This window comes from Sparus aurata, chromosome 9 (assembly GCF_900880675.1).
Source record: "Sparus aurata chromosome 9, fSpaAur1.1, whole genome shotgun sequence".
In the NCBI taxonomy this organism is placed as follows: domain Eukaryota; kingdom Metazoa; phylum Chordata; class Actinopteri; order Spariformes; family Sparidae; genus Sparus; species Sparus aurata.
In genome coordinates, this window is record NC_044195.1 from 18,032,466 (window position 1) to 18,049,410 (window position 16,945).

The window sequence follows — 16,945 nt, forward strand, 5'->3', positions numbered from 1 at the left end:
TAAGGGCATGACCAGCTGCAGTGGCACTTTACGATCCACTCTAATATCTTTTTCTGCTTTCTGTCCTCTGTGAAGGCCGCGGTAAGTTGTGCAGTAGCCTCTCTGAGCAGCCTGAGTCCTTGTGTGGTGTTCGTGCCGCTGGAATCCATTGCACTTCTAAGACATTGTCTGCTGCTTCAAATTACAATAACAATCAGTCACCACCAGTGTTGGGGTCGTAACTTCAAAAAATTGTTACTTGTTACTTTTTAGAAAACAAGTGCATTACTTTAGTTATTTACTCCCAGGCAAAAGTAATTTGTTACACTACTTAAATAAGACAAATAAGAACCCTAACGTTAAACCCTGCATAGGCCCACATGTCAGCCCTATCCCAAATATGCGGGCATGTACAATATTGTTTATTACACTCTTTAAATATAACACCACAAAGCAAATATGCTGTGTAGAATCTCATGCATGAACTTAAGTTACACAAGTGACAGCATAACTGCTTTATTAGTAACTGTAGCGTGATTACTGAATTTTGGAACAGTGGTGCAATAGATTGCTGCGTTACACACAAAACTAATGTGATAACAGTAATGTGTTTCTTTGTAATACTGTTGTCAAAAATATTGGTATATGGATATGTATCGATTCTGAAAATTTCAAATGGGTTCAGTACTTTAATTCTAAAGTATCGATAGACCTGCACCAGCTGCACTTACTCTCAATGACGTGACACGAACACCAGCACCAACATAGGTCCCCCTTATTCCACTCATCTGACTATGATCCAAAATAAATTAACTTTTAATAAAATATGCTCCCTCTGTTGTGTCCAATCGAGTATCAATATCATTCAAGGTATTGTATCAAAATAAGAAATTCCAGTATTGTGGAGACACCACTTTGGAATGCGTTACCCCCAACACTGGTCACCACAGCTGCTTTCTGTTTTTGGAACTGTGTTGCATGGGGCTCATTCACTTCTGCACTCATGTCAGTCTTTTCTGCTTCTGTGTTACAGATGTGCATTAGTAAGATTTAGTACTGACCCTCTATGTTGTCTAATCTTGTGGAGCTTTATGAATAATTCGTCTGGTGTGGTGGTTCCTTCTGCCTCTGTGCTGTGATAGAGGTCCATGTCTCTCTTGACATGATGGTCTAACTAGTGATCAAACAAACAAATCAGAGTGTGTGAAAATGTATTGATAGTATTTAGGTAGTTTTCATGGAATAACAATGATTTTTTTTTATGTTCTGCTGTCCACACCCCTGTAGCAGTACCAGTTTACTGACTCAGAGGCTGAGGTAAATCAGTGAAAGCCAGCGTGGAGTGCAGTGATGTGTTAGGCTGTGTTGTTGCTCCGTTGCTAATGCCGTCAGTGCTATCTCACGTGCATTGCTTATCTTTGAGCTCTTTAACTTCCCCTTTACTCTGGCCTCGGTGTCGTCCCAACAATTTTCGGAATAGTAATAGCAGGATTCAACTCTCACTGGGTAAATGCATGGCTTCACCCATCAGTCCATCGGACCATTAGAAACAGGACAACTGTCTAATCTAAGTGCTCCCACTGACAGTGTGAAATCCGTGCCCCCGCCTCCGTCCTGTGATCTGTCTCACATCACTGAACTGACACTTGTTGATGTCTTGCAGTGGAGTTTTTCTGTGTTTGGACATTAGATAGAGGGTTTTGTATTTGTGGAGTCCAGATTTTAAAGAGTATTTTTATTTTAGTAGTTTAATTTTAACAATCTGTTGGAATGATTCCCGCTCACAGCCCATGTTTGGTTTGATGTGGCACTGTTTACTTCTCTATATCTCATTAGATAAACACACTGGGATTTTTTTTTTATTCATTTTAACTTTGTTTGATCTTTTTCAGGGCTTCTTTGAAGATGAAGATGGTAAGGAGTACATCTACAAAGAACCCAAATTCACCCCTCTGTCGGAGATATCACAGAGGCTCCTCAAGCTCTACTCAGACAAGTTTGGACAGGAGAATGTGAAGATGATCCAAGACTCTGGAAGGGTAAGATTGTGTTGTCATTGCATTTGTCTGTAATTTTTTATATTATTATTATTTATCAGAATCAGAAATCCGGAATACTTTTGATCCCAGAGGGACAATCGGCACATTGCTGGGAGACACCATTCACCCTATTACAAGACACTGTACCATCAACATGATATTGAAGTTGTTATTTTAAGATAAAAAGTTACATAGTGTTGTTTAAAGAAATTTGAGGCGGACAATGGTCAGCGTATACTGCATTTCATCAAGGTTTAGAGAAGAAACTGTGTATTTTAACCATTTTTTGAAGCTATGAGGAGGAACTAATCTCCACTCCCTTGGGAAGATGATATTTCATTTATGATTAGACCCATTATATTTATGAAACTTGGCACGGGCACTGATATGTTGGAATCTCACATATTCTCTGCAGATTAACCCCAAAGACCTGGACTCTAAGTACGCGTATATCCAAGTGACACACGTCACCCCTTACCTGGAGGAGAAGGAGCTGACAGACAGGAAGACGGACTTCGAGAAGAGCCACAACATCCGACGCTTTGTGTTTGAGATGCCTTTCACCATATCGGGCAAAAAGCAGGGTGGGGTGGAGGAACAGTGCAAACGCAGGACTATACTAACTAGTAAGTCCCCCTACATACTGTATACAAGATAAAGGAATACTCTAGCTACTTAGTATTGCAGTTCTATAATTTTAAAAGATCAATATTTGTGCATTAGGGAGGCAGATATTGTGACTTCAAGCCCTTCAAGGTAGAATTACGTATGAAACCGAGCTGTAAATAAACAAGATGTTGATGTCTTTGCATCAGATGATCTTAAATATTCCAAACTGTGGACCACCGCCTCCTGTTGTCTGTATATTAACACTTTTGAGGAAAACAATCTTCAGACACACGATGCGCAGGACTATCAGTTGTTGAGGCCTTGCATTACTCAGCATGTGCATGAACAGAATATCTTGATTAGATTCTGAGTCTGTCAGCTGTTCATCAAGGACCTTTCCTATTTCCTAATCAGTTATATTGTTTTATGGTGCAAAAGATCCAAAAGTTCAACCTCACATTCTTATCTTTATTATCTCGGAGCTTTCAAAAGATGCACAGTACAAACATGAGTGGATCCTGAGCTGTAAAAATTGCTCATGCAAAGAGAATGATTCATTAGCTAACACCCCCCTCCTCATTGTGTTTCGTCCCCGCAGCCACACATTGTTTCCCCTATGTGAAGAAGCGTATCGCAGTGATGTACCAACACCACACTGACCTGAGCCCCATCGAGGTGGCCATCGATGAGATGAGCAAGAAGGTGGCCGAGATCAAACAGCTCTGCTCGTCCAGCGAGGTGGACATGATCCGCCTGCAGCTCAAACTGCAGGGCAGCATCAGTGTCCAGGTGCCTGCTTTCGTCAACATGAACCCACACATACACACACCGGACACACCTAATGATACCAATAAAAGATTACAGAATCAAAGAATTAAATGGCTTCTACATCCTCCCTTAGGTTAATGCAGGGCCGCTCGCATATGCCCGAGCTTTTCTGGATGACGCGAGCGCCAAGAAGTATCCTGACAACAAGGTCAAACAGCTGAAAGAGGTCTTCAGGTGAGATGAGATGCCAACAGCTCATAATGTGTGTGCAAATGTTGATCAGGCTTCATCACACCTCAGCACACAATCCTGTTTTTGAGCAGGCATTTTGTGGAGGCGTGCGGCCACGGCTTGGGCATCAACGAGCGGCTGATCAAAGAGGACCAGCAGGAATATCACGATGAGATGAAGGCCAACTACAGGGACCTCGCCAGAGAGCTGTCCATCATCATGCATGAGCAAGTGAGTACAGTGTCGGTAACTGAAGTAACAGTGCACTACTTTATTCAATACGAATGTTGCACCTGTAATCGACAGACCGTGCTCCTTGATAACACCATTCTCTGTTTTTCCCCTGTGCTGACATGAGCAGATTGGATGGTAATGCAAGAAGCACCAATATGAAAGAAAGACTGAGTTGTTGTTGTTGGTCCAGCCAGACACCAGCATCCCCTACACTTTACTTCCCATCAAACCATTAGAAATGTGATGTGACATTAATCTTTGACCGTCTGTGTATAAACACTGTAAGACCTCTATAACATTCCTAGAACGTTCCCATGTTATTACTCTCTTGTTCTCTGTTCTGTTGTGTTTCCACCACAGGCAAAATCTGTAGCAAGCTGCTGAAGCTAAGGTTCAGCTCTTGACCTTAGAAAGCACTGAATAGATTGGCTGACGTATCTGATCTGATCACAGACAGGCCTTATCTTTACAGCCTTTGCAATAAATAAGAGATCAGCTTAACATAAAATATCCTCACACATGGAACGACGCATGCCCCCTGTCAATAAAAATGATTTGTCTCCCTGATCAGGGCCTCCAGGAGCTCTCTCCTCCCGATATTATGAAACTCAAAACTGCAAACAATCCTTTTCTCCCTCTTATATGAACTCTCTCGATGCTGCAGCTGGCTAGACCAACCATTACTTATGGTTCAGTTTTGGATTGTTGACATGTTATTTTCTCTGCACGTGTGTACAGTTTGTATGTATGCATGCACATATACTGCATGTATATACATGTACATCTGCCTGTGTATGAACAGCATGTGTATATGTATGTACATACATCTGAATGTCTGTGTTTATGCATTTATGTTTGTTTTACACGCACACTTGTTTTTACTCTTGGTGCTTAGTAGGCCATTTTAATCTTTTTTCATTTCCTGTTTTGTGTATGTCAAAATGTATGAAAGTTAAAGAATTAAAGGAATAGTTCCACTATTTAATTACAGTTAATACAAGACATCTAGAGAGTATAATAACCAAGAAATACCACATGTTTTTTATTGGTTTTTAACACATTTTTGAAGTGACATTTTTTTACTATGTATTGTATTGTTTTGTTTTCACTTTCTTTTTAATTTTTTGTTTTTGATTCCCTTTTTGTTCAGTCATCATCATCTATTATTTGAGTTGTACGTATTAAATGTAAACATTAACATTTGAACAAAAAAAATGACTACATTACCCCCAACCCTGGCAAAAAGTAAGATGGTATCATGAATATTTGTAAACATCTCCTTATTCCCTGCCTCCAGATCAGTCCTGTGGAAGATGGCATGAAGAGCGTTCTTCCAGACTCGCTTCACATCTTCAATGCCATCAGCGGCACGCCAACCAGCGCCATCATCCAGGGAATCCCCAGCTCTTCTTCAGTGGTATGATGCTCGCCCGGCTTAGCTTTAGGCTCGAAAACTCGCCCACCAGTCATGCCAGTGATGCCATATTGTCACTTCTGAATCCCGATCCTGCCTCTCTTCTGTCGGCTTAAAGGGAAACGGACAAAGCACAGACAACTCTGACCACCTCTGACCCTTGTCAGTGAACCATGACCAGGCACTGGACCTATTAAAAGTATGTACATGGTATGGTGGCTGTGTTGGATGTGGTTATGTTAAAAAGAGAGGATCCTGCAGGAGTAATGACAGACTTTGGCCAGAAATTAATGTGTGATGAAACATTTTCTGACCACTCCTTCACCCATTTCTACCTGAAAAGACTGGGCTTTGTTTCCACGGACACATTCCTGTTGAGATCTTTAATATGCATGTCATCACGTTACACCCCCCCCCCCTTGAAAAAAAGCCCATTTTGGTTACTTTGATAATGTTTCACATTGTTTTTGTATGTACAGCATTCAACTTTTATAGGCCACTGTATTGATGTCTCTGATGAACAGTATATGCTGCGAACATTGACGCTCCATCTCCCTGTACATGAAGTTATATTTCTATAAAATGCAAAAGGGCCTCCTCTGACTCAACCTTAAATCACTTCAATGTCTTAGAATGGGAGCGTTTTTAAATATTTAAAGCCATTGCATACAAAAAAAAGGTATATTCCAAGTTGTTTATTACTGTATATAAAATAGGAGTGTGTGCAATATTTGCTGTGTGGGGCTCAAACACTGTAAAGATGATGTTCACCTTCTTGCCAAAGCGATGAGGTGTGGAACCAGACACTACGCCTACTGTGGAAGTAATATGAAGCTTTTACCATGTTAGTGTTCATTGAAATGTTTAAGAAATTGTTTTATATTTGGGAAGCAAATGTTTTCTTTTTTATTTTTATTTAACGCAAAGTCACTGTTCTGCTGTAAACAGAGATGTTTCCCTAATGCTTTTCTTTTAAATAAAATACACTCTTTTCTCTGCACATATGAATCCTTATTTCATTAAAGTGTATTCTTGTTTTTATTCCTACTCTAAAGGTGCGCTTTGTAGTTTGGAGGAAGAAAAGCTTAATTCACGGATTTGTCCTGCCTAAACAGACTAAATTAACAAACTCTCCTGACCTGAAAGGACAACACAAGTTCATACTGTTGTACTATGTTTGTATGTGGCAGACCCTGCCACCTTTCTAGCTTTAAACAGTGTTCTGTGACCTTATTTTCCAATGAGAACAGCTTGTTAAATCAGTTATTGAGAAGAAAAAAAATTCTGAGTTTGAATTTCTTTTCTAAAACGACATGCTGCCCCTCTAAAGGGGTTACATGTACGAATTTGGGTTTGAAACATTAAAAAATGAACTAAAATGATCAACAGAATGTAAAGAAATGACAGTAATGACCTTATGTCAAAGGCCTCTGTGTATTTTTTGCTGCAAAGATCGCTACAGAAGTTAGCATGCTAACTAGCTAGTTTCTAGTCTTGTCTTGCAACACCACTTTGTGCCTCAAGGACGTTAGTGAGTCACAGTAGTGGCCAGTGTCCTCTTAAGAAAATAACTAATAGAAGCAAAACTAGAGTTAGCATTAGCGTTCCACTGCTGGGACCAGCGCTTTTGAAAGAAGTTTGATGCTAAACTCGCAATGATTATTCGAGACCATTAAGTAAACAGAGATTAACACTAATGTTGGCTATGGAGCCTGTAAAGGTAGCTATTTCTATAACATTACTGACTGTGTTAATGTTTATAGAGTTTTCCAGAAGGATTGGACACCCTGACATTGTGGTAATGTGCTGCTCCAAAAATAGTTTGAAGAGTGAACTCTACAGGCGGCAATTCTTACACATACCACCTTTAAGGTGTGGAGTTATTGGGAAGGTGTCAGGGACTGAACGTAGCCACCTCACTATCTCCTATATCTCATGTTCCCTCCCATCATAAAAGCAACACAGTCAGCAGCGTGGGCAGGGCTAATAAGAAGCAATATTACTGACACACTCCCACGGGTGAACAGCGAAGGATCAATTATCAGCTGCTCATCGCAGGAATCTCAAAGGAATATCATACTACAGCAGCTTCACTCAGACATCATGACCGGTGAGTTTGCAAACATTTCTTTTTGTGTATTTTTCATTTAAATGAACAAAAGCTAATATTCCAGAGTAGAAGGTGCACGCTCGTGAGGGGGTCAGATCAAACAAAGAAAACTTGTTGCTCATGTTTAACTGCTGAAACACTGAGAGAAAGAGACTACAGAGGCAGTTCATATGCTACAGTTGTTTCTTATTATATGTTATACAGCTGGTTATTTAAGCTGGTTTCATCTTGTGTGTAGATAAAGAGGATCCCAAGAAAGGGAGGAAAAGCAAAGGGACGGTAAGTACCTAATTTATTTCATGTTAATACAGTGTTTTTTTTTAAAGGACCAAAGCAGCCCTCTTCATATGTCAATAGTGTACTACTGAAGTCAAATATTTAGGTACCTGTATTTTCCATTTATGCTACTTTTTGCTCACCACATTACAGAGGGAAATGTTTGACTTTTGACACCACTGTGTTATCTCACATCTCCATTTAGTTTGTGCATCTAAAACGTGTTAAATGTATGAATACATCAGCTTTTTAAATCAGCTCTGATGCAATGTAAACTTCCTAAAATTATTAAAACAAGTTAAAAGGAGCTCCACTTTGAACAACAACAGCATTAAAATACTGCCTACATGTAGATTCCTCAATAGTGATCATCCAATAACACAATTATAAACACAGACATGGATTATTATGCATAATTACAATTTTTACTGGTACAGATAGATGGAATGTAACCAAGTACATTTAATCAAGTACTGTACAATTTTCAGTTACTTGTACTTTGCCTGAACTTCCATTTTCTGCCTTAATTCCACTTGCAGGCAAATTTTGTGATTTTTACCCGACTATATTTTTTGATACATTTAGTTACTAGTTACTTTACATATTAAATGCTGCATCAGAGCCAAAGTAGCACATTTTTAAATGAGTGTAAACTATAATAACAATTGGATAAAAATATAATTGATCTAATAATTAGTGTATCAGCTGACCCAAGTGAACAGTAAATAAAAACATGCAATTTACTTTTACTTGTACTGTTGATACTTAAGTAAATTCATTGCCACAGATTACTTTGGATACTTAAAGACAGTTATTATTGGATACTTTAAGACTATTACTGAAGTACTTTTTTACTACATTGACACGATAACTTTTACTCAAGCATGATTTTAGGTACTTTTTAAGTACATTTCATCGCAAATGTTGTGTACTGTATTTAAATTTACTTTGCCTATTAGTGGACTATTTTTCATCGTGTATTGGAATTTCACATAAGTAAATTATCTAAATACTTTCTCCACCTCTGCTGAACACTATTGTCGATTCTCTTATCCATTAGAGTAAAGAGGTGTTAGGCTATCCGATCAGCATCTTCTTCATTGTTGTGAATGAGTTCTGCGAGAGGTTCTCCTACTATGGCATGCGAGGTGAGAATATTTCGTTCCTAACCATGTGATAGCTTTCATCCTTTTTTTTTCAAATTATCTTTTTTGTCAAAGCTGATATTGCTCAGTCTTAGAATGATAATGTATAATAAGAGGAAGCCTTTGTTTCCACTGCCTGTCCACAGCTGTCCTCGTGCTGTACTTTAAGTACTTCCTGCGCTGGGACAATGACCTCGCCACTTCCATCTATCACACCTTCGTGGCTCTCTGCTACCTGACCCCGATCCTTGGGGCCATCATAGCCGACTCCTGGCTGGGAAAGTTTAAGTGAGTGGCTTCCTCAATATCCATTGATTGAATGCATGAAGGCTTTAATTATTTTTCCATTATTAACATATGCAACTACCCCCAATAAACACAGATTTAGTCCAAAGATTAAAATATTTTAGAGTTTAAAAGTTGTTTCTTTTCCTTATGATTAATTTGGAAGTCCATTAGAGGGGGCAAATCCTTAAAACTACTTCTAGCTGATGATACTTTGGTATCTTTACTCAAGTTAAAAAAACATTTCACTTGTAATGTGTTTTTTTAATGTTGAATTGGTACTTTTATGTCACCAGTACTATCTCTTTCCCTCTTCCTCTTACAGGACTATCATCTACTTGTCCATTGTCTATGCAATCGGCCAGGTTACGATGGCCGTCAGTGCAATCCATGACATCACTGACAAAGACAGAGACGGGACACCAGACAACATGACCTTTCATGTGTGGGTTTCTATTATATTATAGACATATTGAATGTTTGCTTCTGGAAGGCAGTTTTCAGGACATACTTCTACTGTACATTCTTCTCATCCGCATGTCCCTCTTCACATGCAGTGCGATGTCCATGGTGGGTCTCTTCCTTATTGCGTTGGGCACTGGCGGCATCAAACCTTGTGTTTCTGCCTTTGGTGGAGACCAGTTTAGTGAGCATCAGGTTAGAGCATTACCTTCTTTCTGTCAATGTATCGGCCTTACTCTTCTCTAATGCTTGGCGGTGACATAGGCATTGTGCGTGTAATTGCTACACCCAGTTCAAATACTTGCATTGTTGCACTCGCATGTCATCCCTTGTGCTTCCTCTACACTTTCCACTGTACTCCATCAAAATGGAGGCAGAAATTCCCTGAGATACTGAGGAGCCGGGGACTACCTACTGTTCCAAGGGCCCATTATTCCCAAACCCCAGTGCTCCAAGTCAATCTGATTCATGTTGTTCATCAAATAATAACAAACTTTAACTTCTTAACCAAAGAAAGTTAAGGTTAAGATTAAGGTAAGGGTTAGAGCATGGGGTGGTCATTGAGGAGTTCCCTATGATTGGATGATTCCATTGCTCAGTTCTAACATGCTGATGTTTGGAATGTCATGAGTTTTGCAGGTAAATTAGTCACTTCTCACCGTTAGATGAGAAGTGAGAGGGGAACTACCATTGCATATTTGAGAAAAAAAGATAAATTAAAAGCCTTTTGTGGCTAGAGGGGGAGCCGTGTCACATCTGATAAACTGCCTCAAGTGTTGTCACTAAAGTCAGAAATAGTACTGGCTAAAGATAAAGTTTAAGGATGCTTTGTGGGTAATGTAGGGTTTGGCAAGGAAGTTTTGAGTCTCAAAATTGATTTATTATTTGCTAATTGGCTTTATTCTGTTTACTCAAGTAGTTTGAGTCCAACACTGTTAAATAGGATTGCAGTCCCTAAGGGTACCCTTTAAAGGAATCTAAGCTACTTCGCTTCATCCTTAGATCCATGTTGCAAGCATGGCTATAAAATATGTGCCCTCTTTATCTTTTAAAATCATAAACACAGTTATCAATCACTTTGGAATTGATTACACATCATATTCTGCATTGCACAACATGCATGCGACACGTGTTAACAGGTCACTGATTTATTTCTCTGTGCAGGAAAAGCAGAGGAGAACTTTCTTCTCTGTTTTCTACCTGTGCATCAATGGTGGGAGTCTCCTGTCAACCATTATCACTCCGATCCTCAGAGGTAGATATGAGAAGGATATAAACTTTATGACTAACATGGCCATAAACTTCAGTGCATGTGAGAGTCCTTGAGTACAGTGAAAGTAACAGTTGTCTCCATCTGCAGCTCAGGAATGTGGCATCTACACTCAGGAGAAGTGTTATTCTCTGGCCTTCGGCGTCCCTGCAGCGCTAATGGTGGTTGCACTTGGTATGTCTAAACAATATGGAGGCTGCGATATGTACACCAAGCAGAAAAATAAAGATATGGTTTATATGATGGTGATGTTGTGCCTGTGATGTCCCTAACAGTGGTGTTCATTGTCGGAAGTGGTATGTACTACAAAGCAGAACCGCAGGGAAACATCATGCTAGATGTGTGTAAATGTATTGGGGTGAGTCCGGTTTACACTTGCATCTACACATTCTGCGCCAGTGTGTAACGACAGTTGCCCTAAAAAACACATTTCTTCTTTAGTTTGCCATTTCAAATCGCGTAAGGCACAGAGGCAAACAATACCCAAAGAGGAAGCACTGGATGGACTGGGCAGAGGACAGATATGATGTAAGTATCACGTCATTTTAATTCTCTAAAGTTTCTAACAATGTGTCTTGTCACTGGAATAACACCAGTTTCTATTGTGTCCGTCCGCACTGTAGAAACTCCTCATCGCTCAAATCAAAATGGTGCTGAAGGTCCTCTTCTTATACATCCCACTCCCGATGTTCTGGACCCTGTTTGACCAAAAGGTACCTTAGAGTTGCTCTTCCTCTTGAAAATGACACTTGTTAGCAGTAGAAACTGTGCTAAACTTTGCATCTCTGTTAAAGGGTTCTAGATGGACTCTGCAAGCCACCACCATGGATGGAAACTTTGTAAGTTTGGTGATAAAAACAACTATTTGAATTCATTGAAGCAATGTGTTCATGATCTAATGATTTTGTTGTGTCTGCAGGGTGCTCTTGTTATACAGCCAGATCAAATGCAGGTAAGTTAAAATGATTGATTTTCTAAATTTGATTTGCGATGTTGGCTTGTATTGCGCTTTGTTTGAGAAAATGTTCACTGTGTTCATCTATGCTTTTGAAAGACCGTCAACCCCATCCTGATCCTGACTCTGGTGCCCATCATGGACAGTCTCATCTATCCTCTGATCCAAAAATGCGTGAACTTTACGTAAGTATCCCGGCCATGAAAAGAAAACTTATTCTTGTATTAAAATGTGGACAGTTTGTGCTGTAATTCTCTCAGATTTTGTGCGGATCAGTAACAGCAATTGATGTTAATTCAACAGACCTCTGAGAAGAATGACAGTGGGCATGCTTATGGCAGCCATAGCATTTGTCTGCGCTGGCTTGGTTCAGATTGAAATTGATGTAAGTAGAAAAAAGTTATTGTGTTCATCTCCTTAGAAACTGTTAATTGTACATCAGATATATGTATTTTAAACTCACAGTTAAGGTTCAAACTAACTTTGCTTATAAAAGTATAAAAAAAAGTACTCTTGGAATTCATAACAAGGACAAGTGCTCGTTTCTAATTTGTGTAAAAATTTTCAGAAAACCTTGCCCACCTTCCCGTCGGCCTCCCAGAGTCAGCTGAAATTACTAAACATGGGCAATAGTCCATTGACGGTTAATCTGACTGGCTTGGATCCTATTGATCTTCCTGCAGGCCGGGTATGTCCTCGCACAAAAACACACTAAACTTTTATAAAATTGTAAATTGCAGGCTTAAAATTCTGTAAAATTAGTGGCATGCAATCCAAATAGCACCGTTTGTCTGCACAGTTTTAATGTTTTCTTTGTTCTGCAGGCCAATGATGAATACATCATGTTTGAAGGAGACAACGTCAACATTTCAGTGGTCAATTTAGAGATGAAAACTATTCCACTGGCAAAGGGAAAGCGACAAACGCTTCTCATTCCTTCAAACACCGCTGAGGAATGGCTGTTGGTGAGTTAGAACCAGAGAATGATCAAAATAAAGACACAGAGGCCTTTTAACAGTTCAATTAATCAGTGCTTTTTCTCCAGACCGATGACTTGATTGCCAAGCCGGAACAAGGCAGCAATGCAGTCCGGTAAGTTGAATTGCAAAAATGTTTTAACAGCAACAAATACTCTGCTATTAATCACTGACTATTTTGATAATTGGCTAATTGTTTTAGTCTCTTATCAGGTGCAAATACTGCAAATCATGTAGGCTAGTTGCGGCAGTAAAGGTTTATCTAAATGGTAAATTGTTGAAAACAAATGAATTACTGCATATGTGTTGGTGTCAGTGACTGTTTTAAGATTTTCTGGTTTTAATATTTCTGCTCACTGTGTCCCTGCTTCAGATTTGTAAATGGAATGGGTATGGCACTGAACGTTTCCACCCCTGGCGTTTACGTTGGACTAATTGATTCATCTTATTATTCCAACTACTCTTTGGTAAACAATGGAAAGTAAGGAATCATTTTTTTCTCGACTAACTCATGTCATTTTTTTTTTTTTTTTTTTTTTTACACAAGAATCATTATTTTATGCAAACAACAACACAGTTTATTAAACTGATTTTTTCCTCTATCGATCAGGATCATCTTCACCATATGGAGTGATACACAGGCATGTAATTACTCCAGGGAGTTCGGATTTGGAAGCTCATATACCTTCTATATCCCTGGGAATTTGGTCGTTGGACCGAATGTAAGTTTCACATCAGATTTTTTGATTTCATAAATTTCAGTCAGGTGTGCAAAGTTAGATCTCATTTAAAGGGTGCAATGTGTAAGAATTCACCACCTGTCAAATTCATACTACTTACAAAGATCGTTAAACATTTAGAAATGGCTTGTATTACATTTACATTCTTTGTTTGTGATATAAAAAAAAACTGATGATGAAAAATGATAAAATCTGAGATATAAGGCTGGTCAGATTCTATATTTTTCTTCCTATTAAACCCCTTTAAAAGGCCATCAATGAATTGATTCTACAAACAAGTATTGTCTGTTTAGCCCAAGCCTGATATACAGTATCTTGTTTTTTTTTTGCTATAGAGCTGGATGTTGTCCTAAATCTATAAACAAAACATAACATTGGTACATCTTTTCACTGGGTGTAGAGCTGTCCTGGATACATTGTCTGTGGCTTCGATTCTTCAGTGGGAACATCCCGCAAGTATTTAAAACTTAGAAATCCCTGCTGGGGTTGAGTGCAGTTTTTTCTGTTTTGGGACATAAGTTTTTGAGACTAATTAATTGCAACAGAGGAGCTTTATTTCTCTGTCTTTATCAGTATCATTGCCTCTTAATGGTGAGGCAGACACTTCCCTGGAAGACCTATTTGGAAGTTGATTACCATGGTGACAAAAGTGGCCTTGAAACATTTGAGTCAACCCTAATTGGGTGACCTGTTCCAAATGTTCCCTTTGTAGTCAAACCCACACACTGTCTTGTGGCCTTACATATTCACTTATGCAAAATGCTCTGTTTTCCTCTGTTTGAGAAATGTTTGTTAAAATGTATGGTACCCTGCTGTTTAGTTAAATGTTACACCTTTAAGGAAAATGTAGCTATTTTTTGTAACAGCTTTCTTATTTTGTTGTTTTGTTGTTATTTGCCTTTTTGAAAATAAGAAAAGTATAGAACTAACCAGCCTTATACTGGAGTGTACAATGAGAAAAGACATTGTCATCTGTACACTTTGGCAGAATCTATCAAAAACCATCGAGCTACCTTCTTTTGACTCTGCCCAAAATGAACTGTTGTAATCATCTCTATTTTAGTGTCAGAACGACATAACCGCAACAGAAGACATCAAGCCCAACACGGCTCACATGGCTCTCCAGATCCCACAGTACTTCTTCATTACTGCTGGCGAAGTGATGTTTTCTGTTACTGGTCTGGAGTTTTCCTACTCACAGGTACAATTAGTATGGTCCAACTCAACAAACACATCTCCACACCTAACTTAAGGGCAGAACCGTCAAAGAAAAACTTGTAGGACACAGTAGACAACATATATTTGATTTATGACAGTTCTGTGTAGCACTCTTATTCATATTTTATTCTACTTGTGTCTTTCTTTTGTGTCTTCCAGGCGCCTAATAACATGAAAGCTGTGCTGCAAGCAGGCTGGTTGCTAACTGTTGCGATTGGCAACTTCATCGTACTGATTGTTGCTGAGGTTGCGAAGATCCCAGAACAGGTAAAACATTTCTTTTTTTAAAAAGTACATCCCAACTGGACACATCAGACATGTCTGTGTGTTTGTGCCATGCAAACAACGACACATGATGCATAAATCCCATGCTTCTCCCTCGTCTTTTCAAGTGGGCAGAGTACATCCTGTTCGCCTCCCTCTTGATCGTGGTGTGTGTCATCTTCTCCATCATGGCGCATTTCTACACCTACATAAACCCTGCAGAAATCGAGGCCCAGTTCATGAAGAAAGGTGATGACAATGACGAGGATGATAAAAAACAGCTACAGAAAGGGATGGAGATGGTCAAGAGAAACTCAACCGGAAGTCACAGCTATGATGGTGATGATGATGATGATGAACGCAAAAAAACAAAAATGTGAACAAAGCGGATTAGATGTCCAGAATACATTCATATCTGGTGTTTAACATTGATGCGAGTTAGAATTGTCATATCACCTAATTATGTGAGTGGGTGTGTTTCAAATATATTAAATTATAATCACCACACAACTATTGTGGCTGAGACACACGAAGCTCTATAACATTATATTGAGTACAACAAATATTTATATTATATTATCATATAATGCTAGCTATAGTATTAGAACAACAATAACAACAACAACAACAATAGCAGATGAATGTTCTTATTCTAACATTTAGCATATTTTTGGATGTAATAGTTCTTTTGTGTGTAAGTTCTGTTCAAGTAAGCAATAAACATAAATCCTGTTTGCTGTGTGTTTGGGATATATATGCACATTTCTTGACCACTTCTAGCCAGGAGACCTAAAGGGTAAGCAAACAAAAAAAAAAGACTTAACTTTGCTCTGAGGACCATGGAAATGTTGCCTGAAAGTGTAAACAATGTCAGGAAGTATTTTGTTTTATTTGTATTCTATCTTTATATCTATATTGATGCAAGTTGACTGTGTGTGTATATGGAGTGAGTGTCTGTGAGAGGGTTGTTACTTTATGTTTCGTTGATGGGATGTTGTAAAAATAATAATAATAATAAAAGTACTGTAAAAATCTTTTAAAAAAAAAGTTTCTGTTTTTCACTCACAATTAAGATCTTTTGCCAAAAAACCACTGAGCTTGTCATTCTTGTTCATAGCACTTTAACCCAATATCAAATCTGCAGACAAATAAGACTGACTGGTGTTGTTTTTGCTGTAAATATGTATTAATAGCCAGTTAATGTCCTATTACGTGACAGAAAAGAATGCATTGCAGCCTGTCATGCCCTCAAGGGAGTTACGAGCTTCCAAACTTGCTAAACAGTTCTCATTATTTGAGCTTGAAAGTTCATTTTTCATTCATTTTTTATCCCAGGATGTCATCTGACTGCAAGTTGTGTCATTTACTTTTTGGTAAGTAACACCTTAAGGCTATTTAGTTCAACATGAGCACAATTTCATGTAAAATCTTGGTGGTGGTATGAAAAGATAAGTTGAGTTTGTCTTAAAGAAAGTACTAACATATACATTAAAACTATGTTTTGGTTGCTATAAATGTTCTTCCTGTCCATTCCTGATCCCTGAACACATCCTCCCCTAATGATATTCCTATGTAAGAGATCATTTTCTGCGCAGCAATGACAGCCAAAATTTAACTGAAGTAAAATCTGATTTCAGGTTAACACAAAGAGACTGTTTTGTACCAAAAACATAGCAACTTCCTAAGATATCCTCCTGATATGTTAAACTGAGACTGCTGACGTATTAAGTAGTGAGGAGAAGGGCGCGCAGGTGGTCGAGTGGTTAGAGTGCATGCCATAAACGCAGCTGACCCCGGTTCAATTCCAGCCAGAGGTCCTTTGCTGCATGTCACATCCCTCTCTCTCTCCCATATTTCATATCTGTCTACTGCTTAATAAAGGTGTCTATGCCAAAAAAATCTTTAAAAAAAAAAAAGTAGTGAGGAAAAGGATCTATTCACTGCCAGAGCTGCTGCCAGTCTTAGTTGT

At 38.8% G+C, this 16,945-nt stretch overlaps 2 protein-coding genes across 27 annotated transcripts in view; both read left to right on the forward strand.

Annotated features, from left to right (window-relative positions):
- zmp:0000001200 (dedicator of cytokinesis protein 9) overlaps positions 1-6,274 on the forward strand; it is an 87,759-nt gene extending 81,485 nt beyond the window's left edge. For 12 of the 26 annotated variants that reach the window (XM_030427985.1, XM_030427988.1, XM_030428001.1 and 9 more), the window contains 8 exons: positions 76-81; positions 1,267-1,296; positions 1,872-2,018; positions 2,434-2,644; positions 3,226-3,416; positions 3,529-3,629; positions 3,719-3,857; positions 5,158-6,274. In XM_030427985.1, coding sequence (XP_030283845.1) covers positions 76-81; positions 1,267-1,296; positions 1,872-2,018; positions 2,434-2,644; positions 3,226-3,416; positions 3,529-3,629; positions 3,719-3,857; positions 5,158-5,283 — 951 coding nt within the window. In that variant the 3' untranslated portion in view covers positions 5,284-6,274. Of the gene's footprint in view, positions 1-75; positions 82-1,266; positions 1,297-1,871; positions 2,019-2,433; positions 2,645-3,225; positions 3,417-3,528; positions 3,630-3,718; positions 3,858-3,987; positions 3,996-5,157 lie in introns of all 26 variants that reach the window. The other 14 variants (XM_030428002.1, XM_030427999.1, XM_030427983.1 and 11 more) reach the window with 3 other exon arrangements.
- Positions 6,275-7,291: 1,017 nt separating this feature from the next.
- On the forward strand, positions 7,292-16,002 carry slc15a1a (solute carrier family 15 member 1a). Its single transcript, XM_030428007.1, has 23 exons — positions 7,292-7,384; positions 7,623-7,663; positions 8,721-8,808; positions 8,952-9,093; positions 9,416-9,535; positions 9,648-9,747; positions 10,717-10,807; positions 10,913-10,996; positions 11,098-11,180; positions 11,264-11,350; positions 11,446-11,535; positions 11,617-11,661; positions 11,742-11,774; positions 11,877-11,962; positions 12,081-12,162; positions 12,346-12,465; positions 12,602-12,742; positions 12,823-12,869; positions 13,128-13,235; positions 13,365-13,476; positions 14,558-14,695; positions 14,872-14,979; positions 15,105-16,002. The coding sequence occupies exons 1-23, from the start codon at positions 7,378-7,380 to the stop codon at positions 15,354-15,356; spliced, it is 2,205 nt and encodes a 734-aa protein (XP_030283867.1). The 5' UTR covers positions 7,292-7,377; the 3' UTR covers positions 15,357-16,002.
- The last annotated feature ends 943 nt before the right edge of the window (positions 16,003-16,945 follow it).

Bases quoted from the DNA above. Each gene is read 5' to 3' on its own strand.
- slc15a1a (XM_030428007.1), top strand. The intron at 10,808-10,912 runs GTAGATATGAGA...CTCCATCTGCAG, and splicing joins TATCACTCCGATCCTCAGAG to CTCAGGAATGTGGCATCTAC. The intron at 12,163-12,345 runs GTAAGTAGAAAA...AAAAATTTTCAG, and splicing joins TGGTTCAGATTGAAATTGAT to AAAACCTTGCCCACCTTCCC.